The sequence below is a fragment of the Hemiscyllium ocellatum genome, chromosome 39 (assembly GCF_020745735.1).
Source record: "Hemiscyllium ocellatum isolate sHemOce1 chromosome 39, sHemOce1.pat.X.cur, whole genome shotgun sequence".
Classification (NCBI taxonomy): Eukaryota; Metazoa; Chordata; class Chondrichthyes; order Orectolobiformes; family Hemiscylliidae; genus Hemiscyllium; species Hemiscyllium ocellatum.
The window spans coordinates 7,203,691-7,225,381 of record NC_083439.1 but is presented as its reverse complement, the minus strand read 5'-3'; the positions used below and the strand labels follow the sequence as shown (position 1 = coordinate 7,225,381).

Sequence of the window (21,691 nt, the reverse complement as noted above, 5' to 3'; positions counted from 1 at the left end):
GGCAAGTGGGGACCTGAAAAGGGTCTCTGCCTTTAATCTTTTACATCAATAACTTGGATTCAAAGTATGGTAGCTAAAGTTTCAGATTGACAAAAAGCTACACAGGAACATATGTAATGAAAATTATATCACAAACATGCAAATAAATATAGATAAGTTAACTGAATGGGCAAACATCAGGAAACGGTATAATATGGGAAAGTGTGATGGCAGAAGGATTAACAAAAGTAAGATATTATTTAAACAGATATTGACTACAGACTTCCATGGTGAAGAGGGATCTAGGTGTTCGTGTGCACATCACAAAAAGTTAGCATGCAGATATAGCAAGTAATTAAGGCAACTGGTAGAACACTAGTCTTTATTACAGAAGTAATAAGGCTCAGTGGCTAGCACATCTGCCTCATAGCGCCAGGGATCCAGGTTCAATTTCAGCTTTGAGCAACTATCTATGTGGGGCTTGCAAATTCTCCCCGTGTCTGCATGGGTTTCCTCTGGGTGCTCCGTTTTCCTTCCACAGTCCAAAGATGTGCAGGTCAGGTAAATTGGCCATGCTAAACTGCCCATAGTGTTAAGTGCATTTGTCAGAGGGAAATGGATCTGAGTGGGTTACTCTTCAGAGGTTTGGAGTGGACATGTTGGGCCAAATCGCCTGCTTCCACACTGTAGGGAATCTAATCTAATCTAAAAAAAAGCAATTCAACATACATGTAAGGATGTTACATTTTAGTTATACAAGATATTTGTGAGACCTATCTCAAATATCTGTGCAGTTTTGGTCTCTATATTTAAGGAAGGATGTAAATACATTGGAAGTGGTTCAAAGGTGGTTTAGATTAATATCTGGAATGAGAAAGTTGCCTTAGAGAAAAGATTGGATAGGCTGTACTTTTTTTCGCTGGAGTTTAGAAGATCGAAGGATGCTTTGGTTTAGAAGATGGATGTGGAAAGGATGTTTCCTCTTGTGGGAGGGTCTAAAACTAGGATACGCTGTTTAAAAATTTGGGATCATCCTTTTAGGATGGAGATGAAGGCAATTCTTTTCCTGAGGGCTGTACAACTTTGAACACTCTACCTCAGAAGGTGGCAGAGGTGGTCACTGAATACTTTAAGGTGGAGGTGGTAAGATTCTTGTCTGGCAAAGGAGTTTCAGGTTATCAGAGGTAGATGGGGACATGGAATTTGGAATTCAAACAAATCAGCCATGATCTTATTCAATGACAAATTAGTCTTGAAAGGCCAAATGTCCTAATCGTGCTTTTAATTTGGACTTCAGCCAGGATTTCAGCAACCGATGGACTGAACACAAATATTTTATTTTAAAATCAAAGCATTTATTCCAATACCAATGTGGATTCAGACTGTCCATAGTGTGAAATGATCTTTATTTTATTGGGCAATGTGATTAATGGTAAATTACTTATCAATTAAACAGATTAGAATTCTACTTGCATGCAGCTTCCTTCACCTACCTGTCCATTTGCCAGTATTTTCTTAAGTTCGGCAGAAGATTTCTTCAACCTGATGCAGAAAAGAAAGGCAGTGGTTAAAAATGCATATAATTGTATACAGACACAATCTAAACTAATTAACATTGCAGTAAGGAAACTGTATTCTACAGAACTCAAAGAAATATTATAAAACATTATCATTAAACTGATTTATTATGTAAGTAATTGTTTTGCACCAAAAAAACTCAAATTGCTTTTTACAATTAATCCAGAAATTAGAACGTCTAGTCAGAAAAAAGGCGAAGTTTTTTTTAAGTTCTCCCTTCTTCAGTATCCAAAAACAAATAATTATTTTTTAAAAGCAGCTAGCTCCAGACTTAGTTGGTAAGGCCACAACCCAGTGTGAAACCTAGTCATAATGACAGATTTGAGTGTTGAACTAAAAGATCTCAGCAAGGGTGTGAGCACGAATAATGTTATAAATGGCCTCAGCAACTAAAAGGTACACCTGCATGTACATTAGCTACGATTCCTCCTCCTGAGTGCTCTCCCATGACCCCTGCTGGTATGCGTGGCGGCCAGGTGTGAAGAAGACAAGATCACCAGTGAGTCTGTCTCCCACTGAGTAACCTAATAACAACCACCCTCAAGGTTTACATATGAAGAATGCCAATGGGGGCAAGATTTGCAAAAACAATATATCACCTAAAAGTTATACTCTTGTAACAAGGACTGGAGAGGAAAGTAAAATTAGGTAGAAAAGAAGACGTTATCAAACTTGAACATGAATTTAATAATTAGTATTCCTGCGATATGAGACGAAATTCACCCAGAATACAAGTACATCAGCACCAGTACTGTAAATTAAAAAATAAAATACTCAATTTTACATAGTTTAATGTGTAACAGTTGAAATAAAAGAAGCAAATGATAAATATTAATTCCAACATCATATGCTCTTTATAATTATGGTTTTCTCATTTTTGTCAAGAATTCCCAGCAGAAACACCTCTAAAATTATATAGCTTAACAATTTTGAATCTAGCACCATTAGTTGTCATGCAGCGAACATATCTCATAAGCCGTTTTTGATTCTGCTCTTGACTCTTACCTATTGTTCGGCAGGCCTTCTGTGACTGCCGGGCAGCTATTATTAGAGGACCCTGCCCGTGTATTTACCTGCAGGCAGATAAAGGAGTTTTTATCAGTCATTCATGGGCTGAGGACAGCAGTCTAATTAACCTGTAATTTACCATAGATTTCTCATTTCCATCTGAAGGTTAATTGGCTTGTTGCTAGGCATGTGGATGTTTGCATACTCGCTACTTGTGCGCAACATTAGCATACTAAATTACACTATCTTCTTGAAAACTAAGAACAAGACTTTTTTTAAAACACTAGGATAGATACTATTCAAAACGATATCTTAGAAACAACTTCAGCATGTTTAAACAGACAATCACGTTGCACATTTTTCAAAATACTCTATATTGTAAACATTTTTTATCAACCTGTTCAGACATGTTATGACAACACCTCTGGAGCAGTGGGAACTGAACCCAGGCCATCTGGACCAGGGACAGGTATACTACCACAACATGACTATTTTCCTTTATATCATATGAATACTAGCATCATATGAATATGCTGATGACATGGCTGCTAGAGGTAATAGGAGCAAGTGAGGACTGCAGATTCTGGAGTTTCTGATGAAGGGCTTTTGCCCAAAATGTCGATTCTCCTGCTCCTCAGATGCTGCCTGACCTGCTGTGGTTTTCCAGCACCACACTCTCGACTGCTAGAGGCAATAGCAAATTTATACAATAAATTTCACATTTGAGGAGTTGTTAGACATTGCTTTCATTATGCCTGTTCGTGGAATGTGGGCGACTATAGCTCGGCCAGCATTTATTGCACATCCCTAATTGCTCAGAGGGCAGTTAAGGATCAACCACATTGCTGTGTGTCAGGAGTCACATACAGGCCAAATTAGGTAAGGATGGTAAATTTTCCTCCCTAACAGACGTAAGTGAACTCCAGGTGGGATTTTATAACAATCAGCAGTAGTTACATGCTTACCATTAGGCTAGTTTTTAATTCCAGGTTTTATATGGAATTCAAATTCCACCATCTGTCATTGTTGGATTCAAAACCATTTCCCTAGAACATTAGCTTGAATTCTACGTTACTAGTCCATTAAAATTACCATTAAGCACACACCCATCTTCAAATTAACACAAAGTGGTCTCCAGCAATGTTTCTTGAGGCAGTACTACTTATTCCATAAGACTAAATATTGAATGCGACACTCCGTTTTCAGCAATGCGAGTTCCAAAAATCAATGACCCTTGAAATTGCCAGCCCCTAATTTGGTGTCCATGAGTAGCACCTGCCTGTAATGAATACAGGGAATGGAAAATCTGGTTACAAGCTCACTTCTAACATGCCAAAACATGTTGCGCCATTTGCTTTGTTTCCTTTTATTGAAATGAAAGTAATATGCTTATGCATACATAATCAATAGCACCTCAACGAGAAGTGAAATTTAACACACACATGATATTAATAGACTAACATAAACAGAAAAATTGATTTACATCAGCATGAGACCCACAAAAAAATTTAAAACTCATAATTAAAATTATAACCATTTAATGTAATCAGATTGTTTATTAGAATTACAATTGATCTGGAAATAGATTTGGAAAGTTCACAATAGGGAATGGCTAAATTTGCATCAAACAATCAGAACAATCCCCAATATCTACAAGTTAAATAATCAAGTTTCTGGAAGACATTCTGATAGAACAGTAAATATCATTGTAACCTGAAAGGTTTATTAAGGACTTCAAATTAGTAACTCCATACGTGTCTGGAACACTGAAGTAACAAAACAAATTACTCTTTATCTGATAATGATTGTTTTTCGAGATTTATACAGCACAGAAAAGGACTTCAGCTCATTGAGTCTGCATTGAGATAACTATCACTAAAAGTGCACTAATCCTAATTTCCTGCACTTGTCCCATATCGTTGAAGGTTATAATATTTGAAGTACTCAACCAAATATTTTTCAAAGGTTGTACAGTTTCCAGCCTCCACTACCTTCCCATGCAGAACATTCTAGATTCCCACCACCTGAGTGAAAAACGTTTTTCCCAATTCCCCTCTGAATCTCCAGTCCCTTACCCTAAAATTATGCTCTCTCACAATTGGCCCCTCAACTAAGAGGAACAGCTGCTCTCTATTCACCCTGTCCATTCCCCTCATAATCTTATACACCTCAATCATATTCTCCCTCAGTCTTCTCTGCTGTAAAGAAAATGATCCAAGCCTATCTAGTCTCTCCTGATAGCTCAATTTCTTGTCCCAGGAAACATTCTGGTGAAGTCCCTCTTGTAACCCCTCTACAGGTATCACATCCTTCTTGTAGCAAGGTGACCAGAACTGCATACAGTATTCCAGTTGTAGATTGACCAATGCTTTGTACAACTCCAACATTACCGTCTTGCGCTTATACTCTATGTCATGACCGATGAAAACACATGCCTTCTAAACTATCCCATTTACATACTCAGCCGACTTCAGAGATCAATGAATAATTAGTTCAAACTCCCTTCATTCCTGTTAACAATCCAATATCCTGTGATTCATTAAATACTCCCTCATCTGGTTTCTTCTTCTACAGTGCACCACCTTGCACTTATCAGGGTTGAATACCATCTGCCACTGATTTAATTTATTTGATTGATTTATATATTTATTGTCCTATCTTGTTACAAAATACAGTGAAAAGTACAGTATAGTGTCATCATTCTCCAACACCATCTTAAAACACAGAATAATCCAAAATATAGAATGTAAAGGCAGAAAAATGAAGAAACAAAGGAAGTGTCCAACTTTACAGTCTTTCTTGCTAAGAGTCTGGTCATGGGCCTAGTGGCCAGACACGAATCCACTTCACTGTATCACTGCAATGAAAGTTGCCACCCTTCAACACCATCTCACCTTAACCAACACCTTTGCCACTACGAGTCCTTGCTGGACCTCACCAATGCAAACATCATTGATGCTCCTGGGTACCGCACTGACCCAAATTCGACTTCACTGCCGCCTTCATGAATGAGGCTGGAAGCAGATGCTGCTATGAGCCCAAACTTGCCTCCAGCGCCACGGATCCATACTGCTGGGCCTATTAGAGTTCATGCTGCTGGGCCAAGTCATTGCCACTGATGTCATCACTATGATTGAACATTTCATCAAGAAGTAAGTCAAACAAAATAGAAAAAAAGAGAAGCTAGAGAAAGAAAAGAAAAGCAGGTGGAGCGGACAAGCCCTGGGCTCAGAAGGCCTACTCTACTGCTATCTTACTGAAAGAAACACATGTTTGCCCATCTGACCAAATCACCTATATATTCCTGTAACCTAAAACCATCTTCTTTGCGATTAACTACTCTGCAAATTTGCTTAACATTCCTCTCACAACAAAATCATAATAATAAGGATCCTAGTATTGATCCTTGTGGTAAACTGCTATTCCTGATGAAGGGCTTATGCCCGAAACGTCGAATTTCCTATTCCTTGGATGCTGCCTAACCTGCTGTGCTTTAACCAGCAACACATTTTCAGCTGTGATCTCCAGCATCTGCAGACCTCATTTTTTACCCGAAGATTTTAACCTACTGCAAATCCTCTTGCAAGGATGCCTTCCTTGAAGAAGCTCTCTTCCTCCCTCTACAAGGATTTCAGTGAGTCTCTCTCTCACTGCACCCTCCAGGTCATCTCCTCTGCACAGAAGCTCTTCAGCCATGTTCTCAAACAGACTCGTTACCACAGCCACATCTCCTTCCTCAGCACCTGCCTACGGAACCGACTGATCCCACACGGACTCCGAACTACATTCCAACCAACAAAATTTGGACCCAACCAGGACAACCTGTACCATTCCTGATGAAGGGCTTATGCCCGAAACGTCGAATTTCCTATTCCTTGGATGCTGCCTAACCTGCTGTGCTTTAACCAGCAACACATTTTCAGCTGTAAACTGCTAGACACCAGCCTCCAGTCACTTAAAGCTTTCTACCACTACCCTTTGTATCCTTGAACTAAGCCAGTTTCTGATCCATCTCACCAAGTTTCCCTCAGTTCCATACGCTTTAAACTTCTTAATTAGTCTTCCAATTGGGACTTTGTGAAAAGCTTTGCTAAAATCCATATGAACTACATCAGCTGAATTTCCCTCAACCAGACACTTGATCACATTTTCAAAAAATTCTAAAATATTTCTTAGGCATGACCTCCCTCTGACAAAGTCATGCTGACTATCTCTAACTAACCCACACCTTTCCAAGTTGGTATTAATTTGCCCTCCCAAATTTTCTCCAATAGTTTACCTACCACTAAACTGAGCCATACAAGGCTATAATTTCCTGGTTCTTCTCTACCAGCCCTTTTAAAAAGTGGAATCACATTAGGTGTCCTCCAATCCTCTGGCACAACCCCTTTTGGCCAGAGAGAAATTAAAAGATTGGGTCAGAGCCCCTGCAGTTTCCTGCCTCACCTCCAACAGCAGCCTGGGATGCAATTGATTAGACTTACAGTGTGGAAACAAGCCCTTCGGCCCAACAAGTCCACACCGACCCGCCGAAGCGCAACCCACCCATACCCCTACATTAACCCCTTACCTAACACTATGGGCAATTTAGCATAGCCAATTCACCTCACCTGCACATCTTTGGACTGTGGGAGGAAACCGGAGCACCCGGAGGAAACCCACGCAGACACGGGGAGAACGTGCAAACTCCACACAGTCAGTCGCCTGAGTCGGGAATTGAACCCGGGTCTCTGGTGCTGTGAGGCAGCAGTGCTAACCACTGTGCCACCGTGCCGCCCAAAATTCATCCAATCCAGATGATTTATCTGCTTTTAAGCCCAATAGAGCCTCTAATGCCTCCCCATTTCCAATGTAAAACTGTGCAAGTTCCTCACATTCCCCTTTCCTGAATTCTGTACTTACATTTGTCTTTCCCAGAAGAACACTGAAGAGAATTTTTCATTCAACACCCTTCCAATAAACTGTGGCTTCACACACAGGTTGCCCCTTGGGGCCTAATGGTTAGCTTTTTCCCTTTAATGTATTTATAAAATATCTTAGGATTCTCACTAGTCCTGTTCACAAATCCTTTCGCACATCGCCGTTTTGCTTTTCTGCTTGTTTACTTAAGTTTCCTCCTGCATTTCCTGTATTCCTCTACGGCTGCAGCTGAAATGCTCCCTTTGCACTTGTTAAAAGCCCTACTCTTCTTCTTTATCCAGTCGTGAATTGTCCTAGACATCCAGAATTCTCTGAACTTATTGGTCCTAGATTTCTCTCTAAAGAGTTCAAGTTGGACTTGTTCTCTCCCTAGTTCCTTTTTGAATGAACCCCATTGCTCCGCTGTAGACCTACTCGCAAAGAGGTGTTCCCAGTCTACTGTGGCCAGATCCTGCTTTATTTTAATAAAATCTGCCTTCCTCAATCCAAAGTCGATTTTGCAGGCTGTACCTTTCCTTGTCCAGAACAAATTTGAACCAGACAGTGTTATGGTGACTATTGCCTAAATGTTCCCTCACTGCCTTATACACTTAGCAGCTGATTTCCCCGAAACCAGATCCAGCACTGCACCATCCCTTGTTGGGCCTTCTACATATTGATAAAAAAATCTTCCCTCGATACATTTCAAGAAATCAACCCTCTTTAAACCCTGAACACTATGACTATCCCAATTTATGCTGGGAAAGCTGCCCTTGTATTATTAGCTGATCATTACACTTATACACCTATGAATTGTCTACATATTGCTCCTCTATTTTCTGCTCACTCTTTGGGGCCAATAATACACTCTCAGTAAAGTAGCCGTCCCTTAACATTCCTACGTTCTACCAACAAAGCCTTGTTTGAGGACCCTTCCAAGATATCATATCTACTTAATTCTGTACTTGACTCCTTATCTAATATTGCTACACCACCACTCTGTTTACACCACCTCTGCTTCATCTATAATTCTATCCCCTACATTGATGAGTTGCCAGTCCAGCCCTTTCCTCAACCATGTTTTTGTGATGGCAACAATATCATACTTCCATGTTCAAATCCACGCCATTAACTCATCAATCTTCCCTATCATGCTCCTAGCATTAAAGTAAAGACCATCCAACCTTGCCTTACTTTCTCAACACTCAACATGGCTGAATTCACTGTGACTCGATTCCATAGCTGTTGCATGATGCATCACTGTTTCAACAATATTCTGTGTCCCCTCCCTCTGTCAAACTGGTTTAAACTCTCCCAGTAGCACCAGCAAACCTACTGCAAAGATGTTGGCCCCAATGTGGTCCAGGTGCAGACTGTTTGGACATGTCCCACCTTCCCCAAAAACAATCCCCATGATCTAGGAATCTAAAACCCTCCCTCTTGTGTCATCTCTTGAGACGTACATTCTTACAGTGTGGAAACAGGCCCTTCAGCCAACAAGTGCACACCGACCTGTCAAAGCACAACCCACCCAGACCCATTCATCTGTCCTATTTTCCTATCTCTAAACTCACTGGGATGTGGCACTGGGAGTAGCATACAGAATAAAACCATTGAGGTCCTGTTTTATAATTTATTGTCTAGCTGCCTGAATTCTTGATGCAAGACTACATTCTTCACTTTGCTCATATCAAAGATACCAACATGTACCATGATTTGGAGATGTCGGTGTTGGACTGGGGTGTACAAAGTTAAAAATCACACAACACCTGGTTATAGTACAACAGGTTTAATTAGAAGTACGTACTAGCTTTCGGAGCACTGCTCCGACATCAGGTGGTTGTGGAGTACACAATTGTAAGACCCAGAACTTACAGCAAAAGTTTACAGTGTGATGTAACTGAAATTATACATTATTCCTCAGTCATCTGATGAAGGAGCAGCGGTCCGAAAGCTAGTGCTTCCAATTAAACCTGATGGGACTATAACTTGGTGTTGTGTGATTTTTTAACCATGTACAATGACCTTTAACTCATCATCCTCCCCTTTCAGGATGCCCTGTAGCCATTCGGTGACACCTCTGACCTGGCACCAGACAGGCAACACACCATGCTGGAGTCAAGCTTTGTCTGCAGAAATGTCTGTCTGCTCCCTTGACTAAAAAATCCCCTATCACTATTGCTCTTCCATTCTTTTTCCTCCCCCCTGTATAGTCAAGTCACTTATGGTGCCAGAAGCTTGTCATGGACTGTATTCCTGCAAGGTAACAGTACGCTCATCAGCTTCCAAAATGGAATATTAGTTTGAGTGTGATCACACAAGATTTTCAGTCACAACTCAAAATGTAATTTTAAAATTGCCCACACTCCTACCTTCTACAGGTCCTGAAAAAAATGATTAATATAATTATTATCATTGTGACCATTTCTCAATTGTGAGTTTTTAAAATTCTCTCAAATCAAATTAATTCTCATGTATGGACTAAGTATTAAATTAGTATGAGAAATATATTTGCCTCAGTAATAAAAATAGAAAATGTTAGAAATACACAAGGCAGTCAGCATTTATACAGGAGACTAGTCATACCATTTTATATTTTTATCCTTCATCAGATGCAAAATTCTAACACTTCTGGTTTCCTTTTATACTTTGCATTTATTTTTGTAATGTTCTTCTCCCTGCTGGTGGAGATAAATTTTACTGACATGTTCTGATTTTACAGCTGAAGCAACAGTTAAAAATTGGACAACTTTTGATGATAATGTTGGGGGTGAGAGGTCTTGAACAAAATGGGTGCATGAGCTTACATTAAAAATAACTACCATCTGTGCAAAAATCTAAAATACATTGCGACTCCAATCCTCTGTCGCAAAATTATTTGCAAAGAGGAGCATAAAATAAAACAAAGCCTTTGAAAGAATTCTGTTTGCAATGTAACATTTTTACTGTCTAAAATTTGAATGCTGAAAAGTGAGACATGTTGCCACAGCCTTTATCAGAATGAATGCAAGAATGCCAAATTTCAAATGATCACAACAATTTACTTCACAGGAGAAAAGGGGAGCTGAATGGTCAAAGTGTTGCCATGGAGAAAGGAAAACAAAACTCCTAGTTTGCCTGCTTCTGGATCATTTAATACACTTTCAAGATTGAACATATTCCTTTTCCATGTGAAGGATCTTTGCATACGAATACATGTCACTTCTAGTGAGCATAAATGAGCAAGGTTACAAACTTGATTGATCATCTTATACTGGTTATCAATGTAATTATTAGCATACTCCAGATTGTTCAGCAATTTTTGTTTAAGATTTGCAAGTGTGGGAGCGCTGAATATGATCTCTAATCTGCTTTTTACAACCTGCCAGTGGAGCTAGCTGTTTGATTTGCTTAGCCAGTTCTTGGGGTACATGGCCTATGTACCTGGTATTACATTGGCATATGATGTCATTCAATTCTGTGGGAGGCAGAATGTCTCTTTCAACTGACAGTAATGTCACATTAAGGGAAAATATCACTTGCAATGCCACTGTACAGTAACTGCATGAAACGGCTTGCTACACTTATTTACATTTTTGAAACATGTCTTCCCAGGGTAATGAGAAATAGACCAGACACCTTTCAATTCCTAAAGAGGTGGCCTGTAGCCCATTTGAGAGTTTGTGTCAAATACACCAATCATCTGATCAGCAAAGCTGTTGTCCTGCAAGATAGCTTTAATGCACTCTAATTACAGTGTTGAGCTTGTACAGTCAGAAAATAACGAGGGCCATCTTTACAAAATTGCTAATAAGGTCAATCTTACAGTTGAAGCTATACGAATTCCAACATGTATAGTGACTGGTGAAAGTAAGCTTGCAGAAGACAGTAGTGGAGAATCATTAACGGATTTAACTAGCATATCAAGGAAAGCGAGAATGTGTTGGACTGCCCCAACTCAAAACTGAATTGGAGAACAAGATGGAGTGCATTAAGATGTGTAAAGGAAATCCTTATACATAACATACTCTTGTTCATAGGGTACCATTCACTGCAAAAAGAAATTTGTTCATGGCTTATGCCTTTCTAGAACTACCTTGAAGCATAGCAAACTATAGTACCCCAATGCTTTCCTTAAAAGCAATACTTTGGCTAATCAGCATTGATTTGCCAATCAATTATTACCCTCTTCTTTGTGCATTGTTGAAATCATTAAAAAATTATATTCTTGCATTTATCCTGATGAGTGCAGGACAAAAAGCTTAATCAAAATTTGGAGACGCCAGTGTTGGACTGGGATGTACAAAGTTAAAAATCATACAACACCAGGTTATAGTCCAACAGGTTTAAGTGGAAACACACTAGCTTTCGGAGCGTCGCTCCTAATGAAAGAGCGATGCTCCGAAAGCTAGTGTGCTTCCAATTAAACCTGTTGCTCGATAGCCTGGTGTTGTGTGATTTTTAACTTAATTAAAAAGTCTCTTAACAGCAGTGTTCAAGCCTGGTACAGTTAGAGGCATTTGACATAACTGATAATATCAAGTGGTTGTATTCCATGTAGTTGAGAATGTGGTGCTGGAAAAACACAGCAGGTCAGGCAGCATCCAAGGAGCAGGAAAATCAACATTTCTGGCATAACATCATCATCAAGAACATTGATTCTCTTGGTCCTTGGATGCTGCCTGACCTGCTATGCTTTCCAGCACCACACTCTCGACTCTGATCTCCAGCATCTGTAGTCCTCACTTTCTCCTTGTATTCAATGGAACCTTCTTCCACCTCACTTCATCTTATCCTTTTCCTTCGTAAATTGAGCTAATTTTCATTCTTAAATGCTTTAACAATTCAAGATGTAAATGGGATCCTTCAGGCTCCCCAGTGCAAGTGTATATATTTTCTCTACATCTATTCTATCAAATTCATTTATAAATTTAAAGACAGCTAAGAAATCACCTTTTATTCTTTTTGTCAGAGAAGAAATCCAACCATTCAGTCCTCCTTGATGTTTAAATTCACACAATTCAGTAATGTTACATCTTAGTATAATACTGTCAGCAAAATATCTTTCCTTAATTTACTTACAAGCCCCCAGAAATAATGTACATCTAATCGAGTTGTATAATTGCTTCACCTTCGCATGACACAATTGCATAACAGCAGCCCATGAGTCTGCTACTAACATTTCTCTCCTTGGAAAAAGCTTCCAAAAATGGTCTGACACTTCTTGCATTAATATAGTTTCCACTTGATTTTGTATTCTTTTTCATATATTTGCAAATGATTGTTGCTCAACCACAACATCATTAAAACAGGCTGTGTAAGCACTTATCTCTTTGATGTCTGACACTCTGTCATGTACTTTAAGAGCAAGCTGAGCTTTAAACTGCATAATCTGTGCAATTTCAAATCATGTTATTATATCTTAAAACTGTTTTTATATTAATTTGTTCACAGAACTTGGCCATTATTGTCCAGGGCATTTGTTACCCATCCCGAATAGCTCCTGAGAAAGTGATCCTGAGCACTTTCTTGGATAGTTGCATTTCACAGGGGATAAGTACACCCCAGATGGAGATGGAGACAGGAGGTAAGTTATTTGTTGCAAAATATACACTGGTTGACTCGATACTGAAGCCAAAGTGGGGCGATCCAATCTCATTTCTGACCAATTGCAATCTCCACTTTGATGATTATGGGGGTTTCTAGCTATGATAACAGCATTAAATATCAAAGGACAATGGTAAGATTTTCTCTTGTTTGAGATGGCCATTGCTTTGTATTTCTTTGGCACAAATATTACTTGCCACTTATTAGCCCAGGCCTGCACTCTTGCTTTTGCATTCGGACACACACTGCTTCAGAATCTGAGGAGTCACAAATTATGCTGAATGTTGAGCAATCATCTGCGCACATCCGCACTTCCGACCTCATGATGAAAGGCCACTATCCCAAGAACTCCTGCAGTGTTGTCCTGGGAATGAGATGATTGACCTCCAAACCACGACAATTTTTCTTTGTGCGAGGTATAACTGCAACCAGTAGAGAATTCCCCCTGCCTCGAACGCTCACCAACTGATTCCCAATGACTCCAGTTCACATAAGGTTGCTTGATTCCATACTTAATCAAGTGCTGCTTTGACGTCAAAGATAGTCACTCTCACCTTACCTCTGGAGTTCCGCTCTTTTGCCTATGTTTGGGCCATAAGATCACATGATATAGGAGCAAGAATAGGCCATTTGGTCTACTGGGTCTGCACCAACATTCAATGAGTTCATGTCTGATCTGATCATCTTCAACTCCACCTTCCTTCCTCATCTTCATAACCCTTGATTCCCTTAAAGATTAAAAATCTAACAATCTCTGCTTGGAATATATACTAAATGATGAAGCCTCAATAACGCTCTGCTGATAAAGAATTCCACTGAATCCCTACCCTAGAGAAGAAATTTCCCCTCCTCTCTATCTTAAATGGATGACCCCTTACTCTGAGATTTTGCCCTCTTGTCCTAGACTATCTATAATGCAGACTATCTATAAATCTGGAACACACTTTCAAAATTAATGTCAGAATGTTATCAGCATCCACAGTCTTAACAGTATAAAGTGCCTTCAGCTGTTTCTTGATATCACATGAAGTGTATCAAATTGGTTGAAGTCTGATATTTGTGATAAGGAGATGGATCATCCACTTGGTACTTCTGGCTGAAGAAAGTTTCAAATCCATCAGCCTGGTCTATTGCACAGATTTGCTGAGCTCCCTCATCATTGAGAATAGAAATATTCGTGGAAATTCCTTCTCTTTAAAGTGCAAAACCAAGCTATAAGTAGTTTGAATATGTGCTGTGATGGTGTGGTGAGGCTGGATGCCAATGTCTGCGGAAGTGGAGCATTTCCAGTCACTGCCCATGTAGCCTGCTCTGAAAGGTTAGGATCAGGCGTCCCAAGGTGGAGGTCTGTCTTAGATACCAGGAATTCTTGGCATCTAAGTTTCTCTCCAGCGGGTGAGGGAATGGGAAACTGCATGTTATTGAGGTTGCATTAAGTAATAATGAAAGGTTAATGCAATTAGGCTTCTTCCCACTCACTAATGAGAATCTTGTCTGGTTGTTCAACACTGTTTTGCTAAGTGAAACTTCTTGCTCTTGAGGTTGAGAAGCTCCTCACTAGACATTCTCACCTGATTTTCCCAACTTCCTTGCCATAGCCAACATCATTCAGGGGCTACAAAGATTATGCCTCTCATTTTTAAATATGCTTGATGCTTCTCCTGGCATGCACTCTTGCACATTTCATTGAACCAGGGTTTGATACAGATGGTACAGTAAGATACATGCTGGGCCATGAAGCTACAGATTATGATTAAATCCAATTCTGTTGCTGATGGTCCATGGTTATTCAGTTCTGAAGTGCTAGCTCTATACAAAATGTATTCCCACTTAATGTGTTGGTGATGCTACAAAACACTATGGAGAGTAGCCTCAAAGTGAAGATGGGTTTTTGCCTCCAAAAGCACTTCAACGCAGTCATTCCTATGAAAACTGTCATGGGCAAATGTATCAGTGACAGCTAGATTGGTGAGGATGAGGTCACGTTTGTATTTCTCACTTGTTGGTTCCCTCACCAATTGCTGCAAACCCAGTCTAGAGCTGTGACCTTTGGACGTGGCCACCTGTGGTGACACTGAGCCAAACTTGATGGTGGATATTGTAGTCTCTCAGCAGAACACATTCTTGCCCTTGCCACCAACAGTGTTTCTTCCAATTGATGTTCAATATTGGAATACATCAGCTGAGGAGGATGGTAGTTGGTAATCAAAAAGAGGGTTCCTTGTCCATGTTTGGCCTGATGCTATGAGACTTCATATGGTCCAAAATCAATGTTGAAGATTCACACGGTAACTCATTCTTGACTATACACCTCTGTGCAGCCACTGGTGATTGGTCCTGCCAGTAGGACAGGAAATAACAAGAAATTGTGATGGTTGGGACATTGTCAGCATGATATGATTCTGAAAGTTTGACTACAGTAAGTAGTCTATTGATCAATTGTCCCAATTTTGGCACAAGACCCCAAATGCTAGAGAGGAATATTCTGTAGGATCATGAGGTTGGGTTTCTCTTGTTGTTTCCAATTCCTACATCAGTGCCTCGTGATTCATCAGGCTTCATTCCACTTTTTCCCCACTCATATTGATTTGATACAATAGATTGTCCTTTTAGACCAATTCAGAGGGCATTTAAGAGTCAATCGTATTGCTGATGGTCTGGAGTCACATATCGGCTACACCAGATGAGGACAGCAAATTTCCTTCCCTAAAAGGAAGCAGATTGGTCTTTGCAACAATTGACAATGGCTTCATGGTTCCTTTTAGACTAACTTTCTTTTAAATTCCTGGTTTATTAATTACATTTAATTCTATCGTCCACTACGTTGGGTTTGAACCCAAGCTTTCAGAAAGTTAGCTGGGTCTCTGGATTACTACGTCAATTATATTATCTAAAGCCTTTGTAACCACCTTTGTTACCTCCAACCTGACTATTTCAGCACTTTCCTTCCCCCTTCCTTCCATTCTTTGTCTTCCAAAAACTTTAAAGCCCTATTAAATGTTATATTCCAAAAGATAATTGTACTTAAACAGAATTCAAGTCCACACTTTTATGTGAAAGCTTTATTTCAGTTAGCCACACTCCATAAAACACACCCTACTGATTACTAGCTCCCCATATTTATGCAACCAATTCAAACCCAATTAATTCTTAATTAATTTATCCATCACTTGTTCATTCATTCCATTATGTCTCAGGCACTTCTTTAGACCATATTAGATGGGAACAGATTATTTTCCTTTTTAGAAAACCAAATGAAAATAATTCTAAAAATTAGCAAAATATACAAAATGACAAACAATTATATTCTCAGCTTTCCCTTTACTGTGTAAAGTTCCAAGTGTCCTACTTTCTGAATGTCCAACAGTTTCTTGGAACTTGCTTCTGCATTTATGAACCAATTAGACAGCCAATTGCTGATCTCCACCCATTTCAATTTGGAGATTCACCATCTGTTTTAAAACTGTAACATTGATATTATGTCTTTTCTCATTCATGCATTCTGTACAGTGCATGTTATCCCATAGTGACTTATCATTAATGTAGCACTCAATGGGTATTGTTGCTGAAATTTCATTTTAGAATTTACTCAGAAAATGCCATACCCACTGCCTCACCAAGATTGAGAGTCTCTGCCTCTAATGAACTCTTTCATAATTCTAATATTTTTAGCTTCCCAAACGAAAGGGTAACATTTACTTACCCTTTCCACAAGGGAAAATGCAAACCCTCATGTATCTGAGAATCCATTGCAGAGAATTGCATAAGAAGCATCACTAGAAACACATTTTATGTTTCTTGCATCTCCCAACGATAAGAATGTCAAATTATAATGATCAATTCTTAATTTTTTTAATATTTTGTTGGCCTGAATAATATCTTTCACTTTGGGATTTTTCATCTTCTACTCAACTCTAATATTTAAAGTGGCATCTGGCTTTGTTCGGGTGCCCTGTTAATGCAACAGTCCAATTAGACTTTGCAGTTCCTCCATTTCAGTTTTGAAAGCAGCTGTATCTATTTGTGAAGTTCTACTTTGACTAACAGCAATGAGGGTAACATTTTCTAAATACATTTGCTCATGCAAAGTGACAGTTGATCCATTCCCCTTGATTTTTAATCCAATGTACTTAAAAGCCCCAGAAGCCATCATTTGGGCCATATGCACATTTATTTAACTTCCTGAGTTATTACATTGCCCTTAATGGGCTCTGCATATATATTGAACAATTGGAAACAGCAGTAATTTACATGTGGTGGTTAACTGATGAAAGATACCACTGGTGATTTGGTGGTAGGAAAAGCTGTTCGTTTGTGTGTAATGGCACTTGCAGATACAGAAGAAACAAAACAACTTTCAGGGTGTCCCCACTGGTTCTGTTGCCTCTTTTAGAAGCTGAAGAAATATTTCCCTTTAAGCTGATTTCTCTGCAGAAATGCAGTTTTATCAATTGATCTACACTCCCAAGCATTTGTTACTACAAAGATAAAAACTAAATTCAAAATTGGTTTTCCTAAGCAATTATATCCTTATATTTGTTCCTCAAATTTTTCTTCAAACCCTCATGTCACTAACCTAGCTGTAACCTTAAGAACCATAGACTTATATGTGTGTGCCTGCATGAGGGAGAGTGAGAGAGTGTGTGGGTGTGAGAGAGTGAAACCACACAATCTGTAGGCAGTCAACATTTTTATAACTCGTGACATTTTATAAATTCCTACTTTGGAAACAGAACCAGTCTGAATCAAGATTGCAATACAAAAAGAGTAACCTCACACCTTTAAGGCATTGTCTGAGCTGCGATGACACTTTTGTTTATCAAGTCTTAAGTTATTGGGTATGTGACTTGAAATAAGTTCTGGGATTTACATATAAATGAATCAAAAGCTGCAACCCATTCTAAAAGATGAAAGACTTTACAGCAATTTAGATTTGTTCAATATATTGCATAAGTTGTATGACATTGACTTTTTGCTATAAATTCTGTGTCCTATGATCCTACTCCACTAGGTACCTGATGAAGCTGTTTGTATTTCCAAATAAAATTGCTGGGACTATAACCGGGTGTTGTGTGATTTTTTTTAACTTTAAGAAGTTAACGGGCCCTAGAGGAATATCGGAAGAGTAGGACAAGTCTTAAACAAGAAATCAAGAGGGCTAAAAGGGGTCGTGAAATAGCTTAAGCAAGCAGAATTAAGGAAAATCCCAAAGCATTTTATTCTTACATAAGAAGCAAGCGGGTAACTAGAAAAAGGAGTGAAGGAAGGCTGTGTGCTGAACCTGAGAGAATGAGTGAGATTCTGAATGATTACTTTGCATCAGTGTTCACCGAGGAGAGGAACATGATGAATTTTGAGATTAGAGATAGACGTTTGATTAGTCTGGATCACGTTGGCATAAGTCAGGAAAATGTGTTGGGTATGCTAGAGGTTATTCAGGTGGACTAATCCCCAGGATTCGATGGGATCTATCTCAGGTTGCTGAGGGAGGTGAGAGAGGAAATAGCTGGGGCCCTGACAGATATCTTTGCGGCATCCTTAAATATAGGTGAGGTGCCGGAGGACTGGCTCATGTTGTACCTCTGTAGGGTAGTAGGGATATTCCGGGTAACTACAGACTAGTGAGCCTGATGTTGGTGGTGGGGAAGTTGCTGGAGAGGGTACTGAGAGATAGGATCTATTTATATTTAGAAAAGAATGAGCTTATCAGTGATAGGCAACATCGTTTTGTGCAGGGGAGATCATGCCTTACCAACTTAATAGAGTTTTTTGAGGAAGTGACCAAGTTGTTAGATGAAGGAAGGGCTGTTGATACCATATACATAGACTTTAGTAAGGCTTTTGATAAGGTTCCCCATTGTAGACTAATTGAGAAAGTGAAATCACATGGTGTGCAGGGTGTTCTAGCTAAGTGGTTGAGAACAGGAGACAGAGAGTAGTAGTTGAAGGGAGTTTCTCGAAATGGAGAAAGATGACCAGTGATGTTCCACAGGGGTCAGTATTTGGGCCACTGTTGTTTGTAATATACATAAATAATCTAGAAGAGGGCACTGTTGGTATGATCAGCAAGTTTGCAGATGACACAAAGATTGGTGGAGTAGCAGAAAACATAAGGGACTGTCAGAGAATACAGGAGTATATAGATATGCTGGAGAGTTGGGCGGAAAAGTGGCAGATGGCTTTCAATCCAGACAAATGTGAGGTGATGCATTTTGGCAAGTCTAATTCCAGAGCGAATTATACAATGAATGGAAGAGACTTGGGAAAAGTTGATGGGCAGAGAGATCTGGGAATGCAGGTCCATTGTACCCTGAAGGTTGCTGCACAGGTGGATAGAATGGTCAAGAAGGCAAATAGTACGCTTGCCTCATTGGATGGGGTATTGAGTGTAAGAGCTGGCAAGTCATGTTAAAATCATACAAGACATTGGATCGGCCGCATTTAGAATATTGTGCACATTTCTGAGCGCCACATTACCAAAAGGATTTGGACAGGGTTCAGAGAAGGTTTACAAGGATGTTGCTTGGAATGTAAGGTGCTAGCTATGAGGAGAGGTTAAGTAGGTTAGGTTTATTTTCACTAGAAAAAAGGAGATTGAGGGGGGACCTGATTGAGGTTGACAAAATCATGAGGGGTATAGACAGGGTGGATTGAGACAAGCTTTTTCCCAGGGTGAAGGATTCAATAACGAGAAGTCATGCTTTCAAGGTGAGAGGTGGAAAGTTTAAGGGGGATACACGCAGCAAGTACTTCACACAGAGGGTGGTGGGTGTTTGGAACGCATTGCCAGCAGAGGTGGTAGGGGTAAGCACGGTGGATTCATTTAAGATGCTTTTGGACAGATGCATGTGTAGGTGAGGAGCAGAGGGATACAAATGCTTAGGAATTGACTGACAGGTTTAGACAGTACATTTGGATTGGCTCAGGCTTGGAGGGCTGAAGGGCCTGTTCCTGGGCTGTAAATTTTCTTTGTTTCTTTGTTTTTTCTTTGTTCACCCTAGTCCAACACCAGCACCTCCACATCATCCCTTTTGAAACAGTGGCGTCACATTTGCTGTTTTCCAATCTGCTGGAACTGCCCCAGACTTCAATGAATTTTGGAAAATTACCACAAGTGCACTTGCTTTTTCTCCTGCCTTCTCTTTTAGCACCCTGTGATGCATTCTATCGCCAGGAGACTTGTCTATTCTTAGCTCAATTAGCTTTCCCAACACTACCTCGTTTGTGGTAATGATTGTTTCCAGGTCCTCACCTACCTTTGTCTCTTTGTCAATTACTGGCATGTTACTTGTGTCCTCTGCTGTGAAGGTACCTATTCAATGCTATGGCCATTTCCTCTTATCCCATTATTAAAGCCCCGCTCTCATCTTCTAAAGGACCAATGTTTACTTTAGCCACATTTTCTGTTTGATATATTTATAGAAACTTTTGCTATCTGTCTTTATATTCTGAGCTAGTTTTTTTTCTCTTACATCTTTTTTACTTTTCTTTATAGCTCTTTTTGTGGCTTTCTGTTGACCTTTACAGCTTACCCAATCTTCTAATTTCCTGCTGACCTTGGCCACTTCATATGCCTTCTCTTTCGATTTGGTAGCCTCCTTTATCTTCTTTAGCACCCATGGCAAATTACCCTTTTTCCTACATGCCTTCCTTTTCACTGGAATATACTTTTGCTGAGTGCTTTGAAAAATTGCTTTGAAAAGTCCTCCACTGTTTGTCAACTGTCCCACCATAAAGTCTTTGCTTGCAGTCTACTTTTGCCAAATCCTCCCTCAACCTCTTGTAGTCTCCCTTGTTTAAGCACAGGACCCTGGTATTTATCTTTGCACTTTACCACAAGTGCACTTGCTTTTTCTCCTGCCTTCTCTTTTAGCACCCTGTATTATAAATTCAACCACACTATAATTGCTCCTTCCAAGAGGATCCCTAACTATGACATCATTAATTATTCCTGTCTAATCACACAGCCCAAATCTAGGATAGGTTGCTCCCTCATCAGTTGCATTACATCCTGTTCAAAAAAACTATCATGGATATGTTCAGTGAATTCTTCCTCAAGGCTATCCTGACCGACCTGGTTCAGCCAATCGACCTGTAAATTAAAATCCCCCATGTTAATCACCATACAATTTTTACAGGCATTATTTCTTTATTTATTGCCCATTCCCATGTGATATTATTATTTAGTGGCCTAAAGACCACACCAATCAGTAACGTTTTCTTTTTAGAACTTCCAATTTCTACCCAAATGAATTCAACCTTATTCTCCATAGAAACCTTATCATCTCTCACCACCGACCTGATGTTGTCCATAAGTATCAGAGCTACAACACCTCCCTTACCTTCCTGTTTGTCCTTCCAAATAGTCTGATATCCATGGATATTTAACTCCCAGTCATGACCATCCTGCAACCATGTCTCCGCAATGGCTACTAAATCATATTCATTCACGATGATTTGTGCCATTAGCTCATCTACCTTGTTACAAATGCTACAAGCATTCAGGTAAAGTGCCCTTATGATAGTTTTTGTGCTGTCATTATGAATTCCAACATCTACAATAATATCTCCTGAGCTATTCTTCCTTTTACTTCTTTCATAGTCTGCCATGTAGTTAGTCCCTCCTGCACACACGCTAACC

At 39.6% G+C, this 21,691-nt stretch overlaps 1 protein-coding gene across 6 annotated transcripts in view; it reads right to left on the bottom strand.

The window, feature by feature from the left end:
- Positions 1-21,691, bottom strand: part of map2k5 (mitogen-activated protein kinase kinase 5) — a 393,643-nt gene that overhangs the window by 278,076 nt on the left and 93,876 nt on the right. For all 6 annotated transcript variants that reach the window (XM_060852989.1, XM_060852986.1, XM_060852988.1 and 3 more), the window contains exons 6-7: positions 2,563-2,630; positions 1,473-1,521 (exon numbers count right to left, since the gene is read on the bottom strand). In XM_060852989.1, the coding sequence (XP_060708972.1) occupies positions 1,473-1,521; positions 2,563-2,630 (117 nt within the window). The remainder of the gene's footprint in view (positions 1-1,472; positions 1,522-2,562; positions 2,631-21,691) is intronic.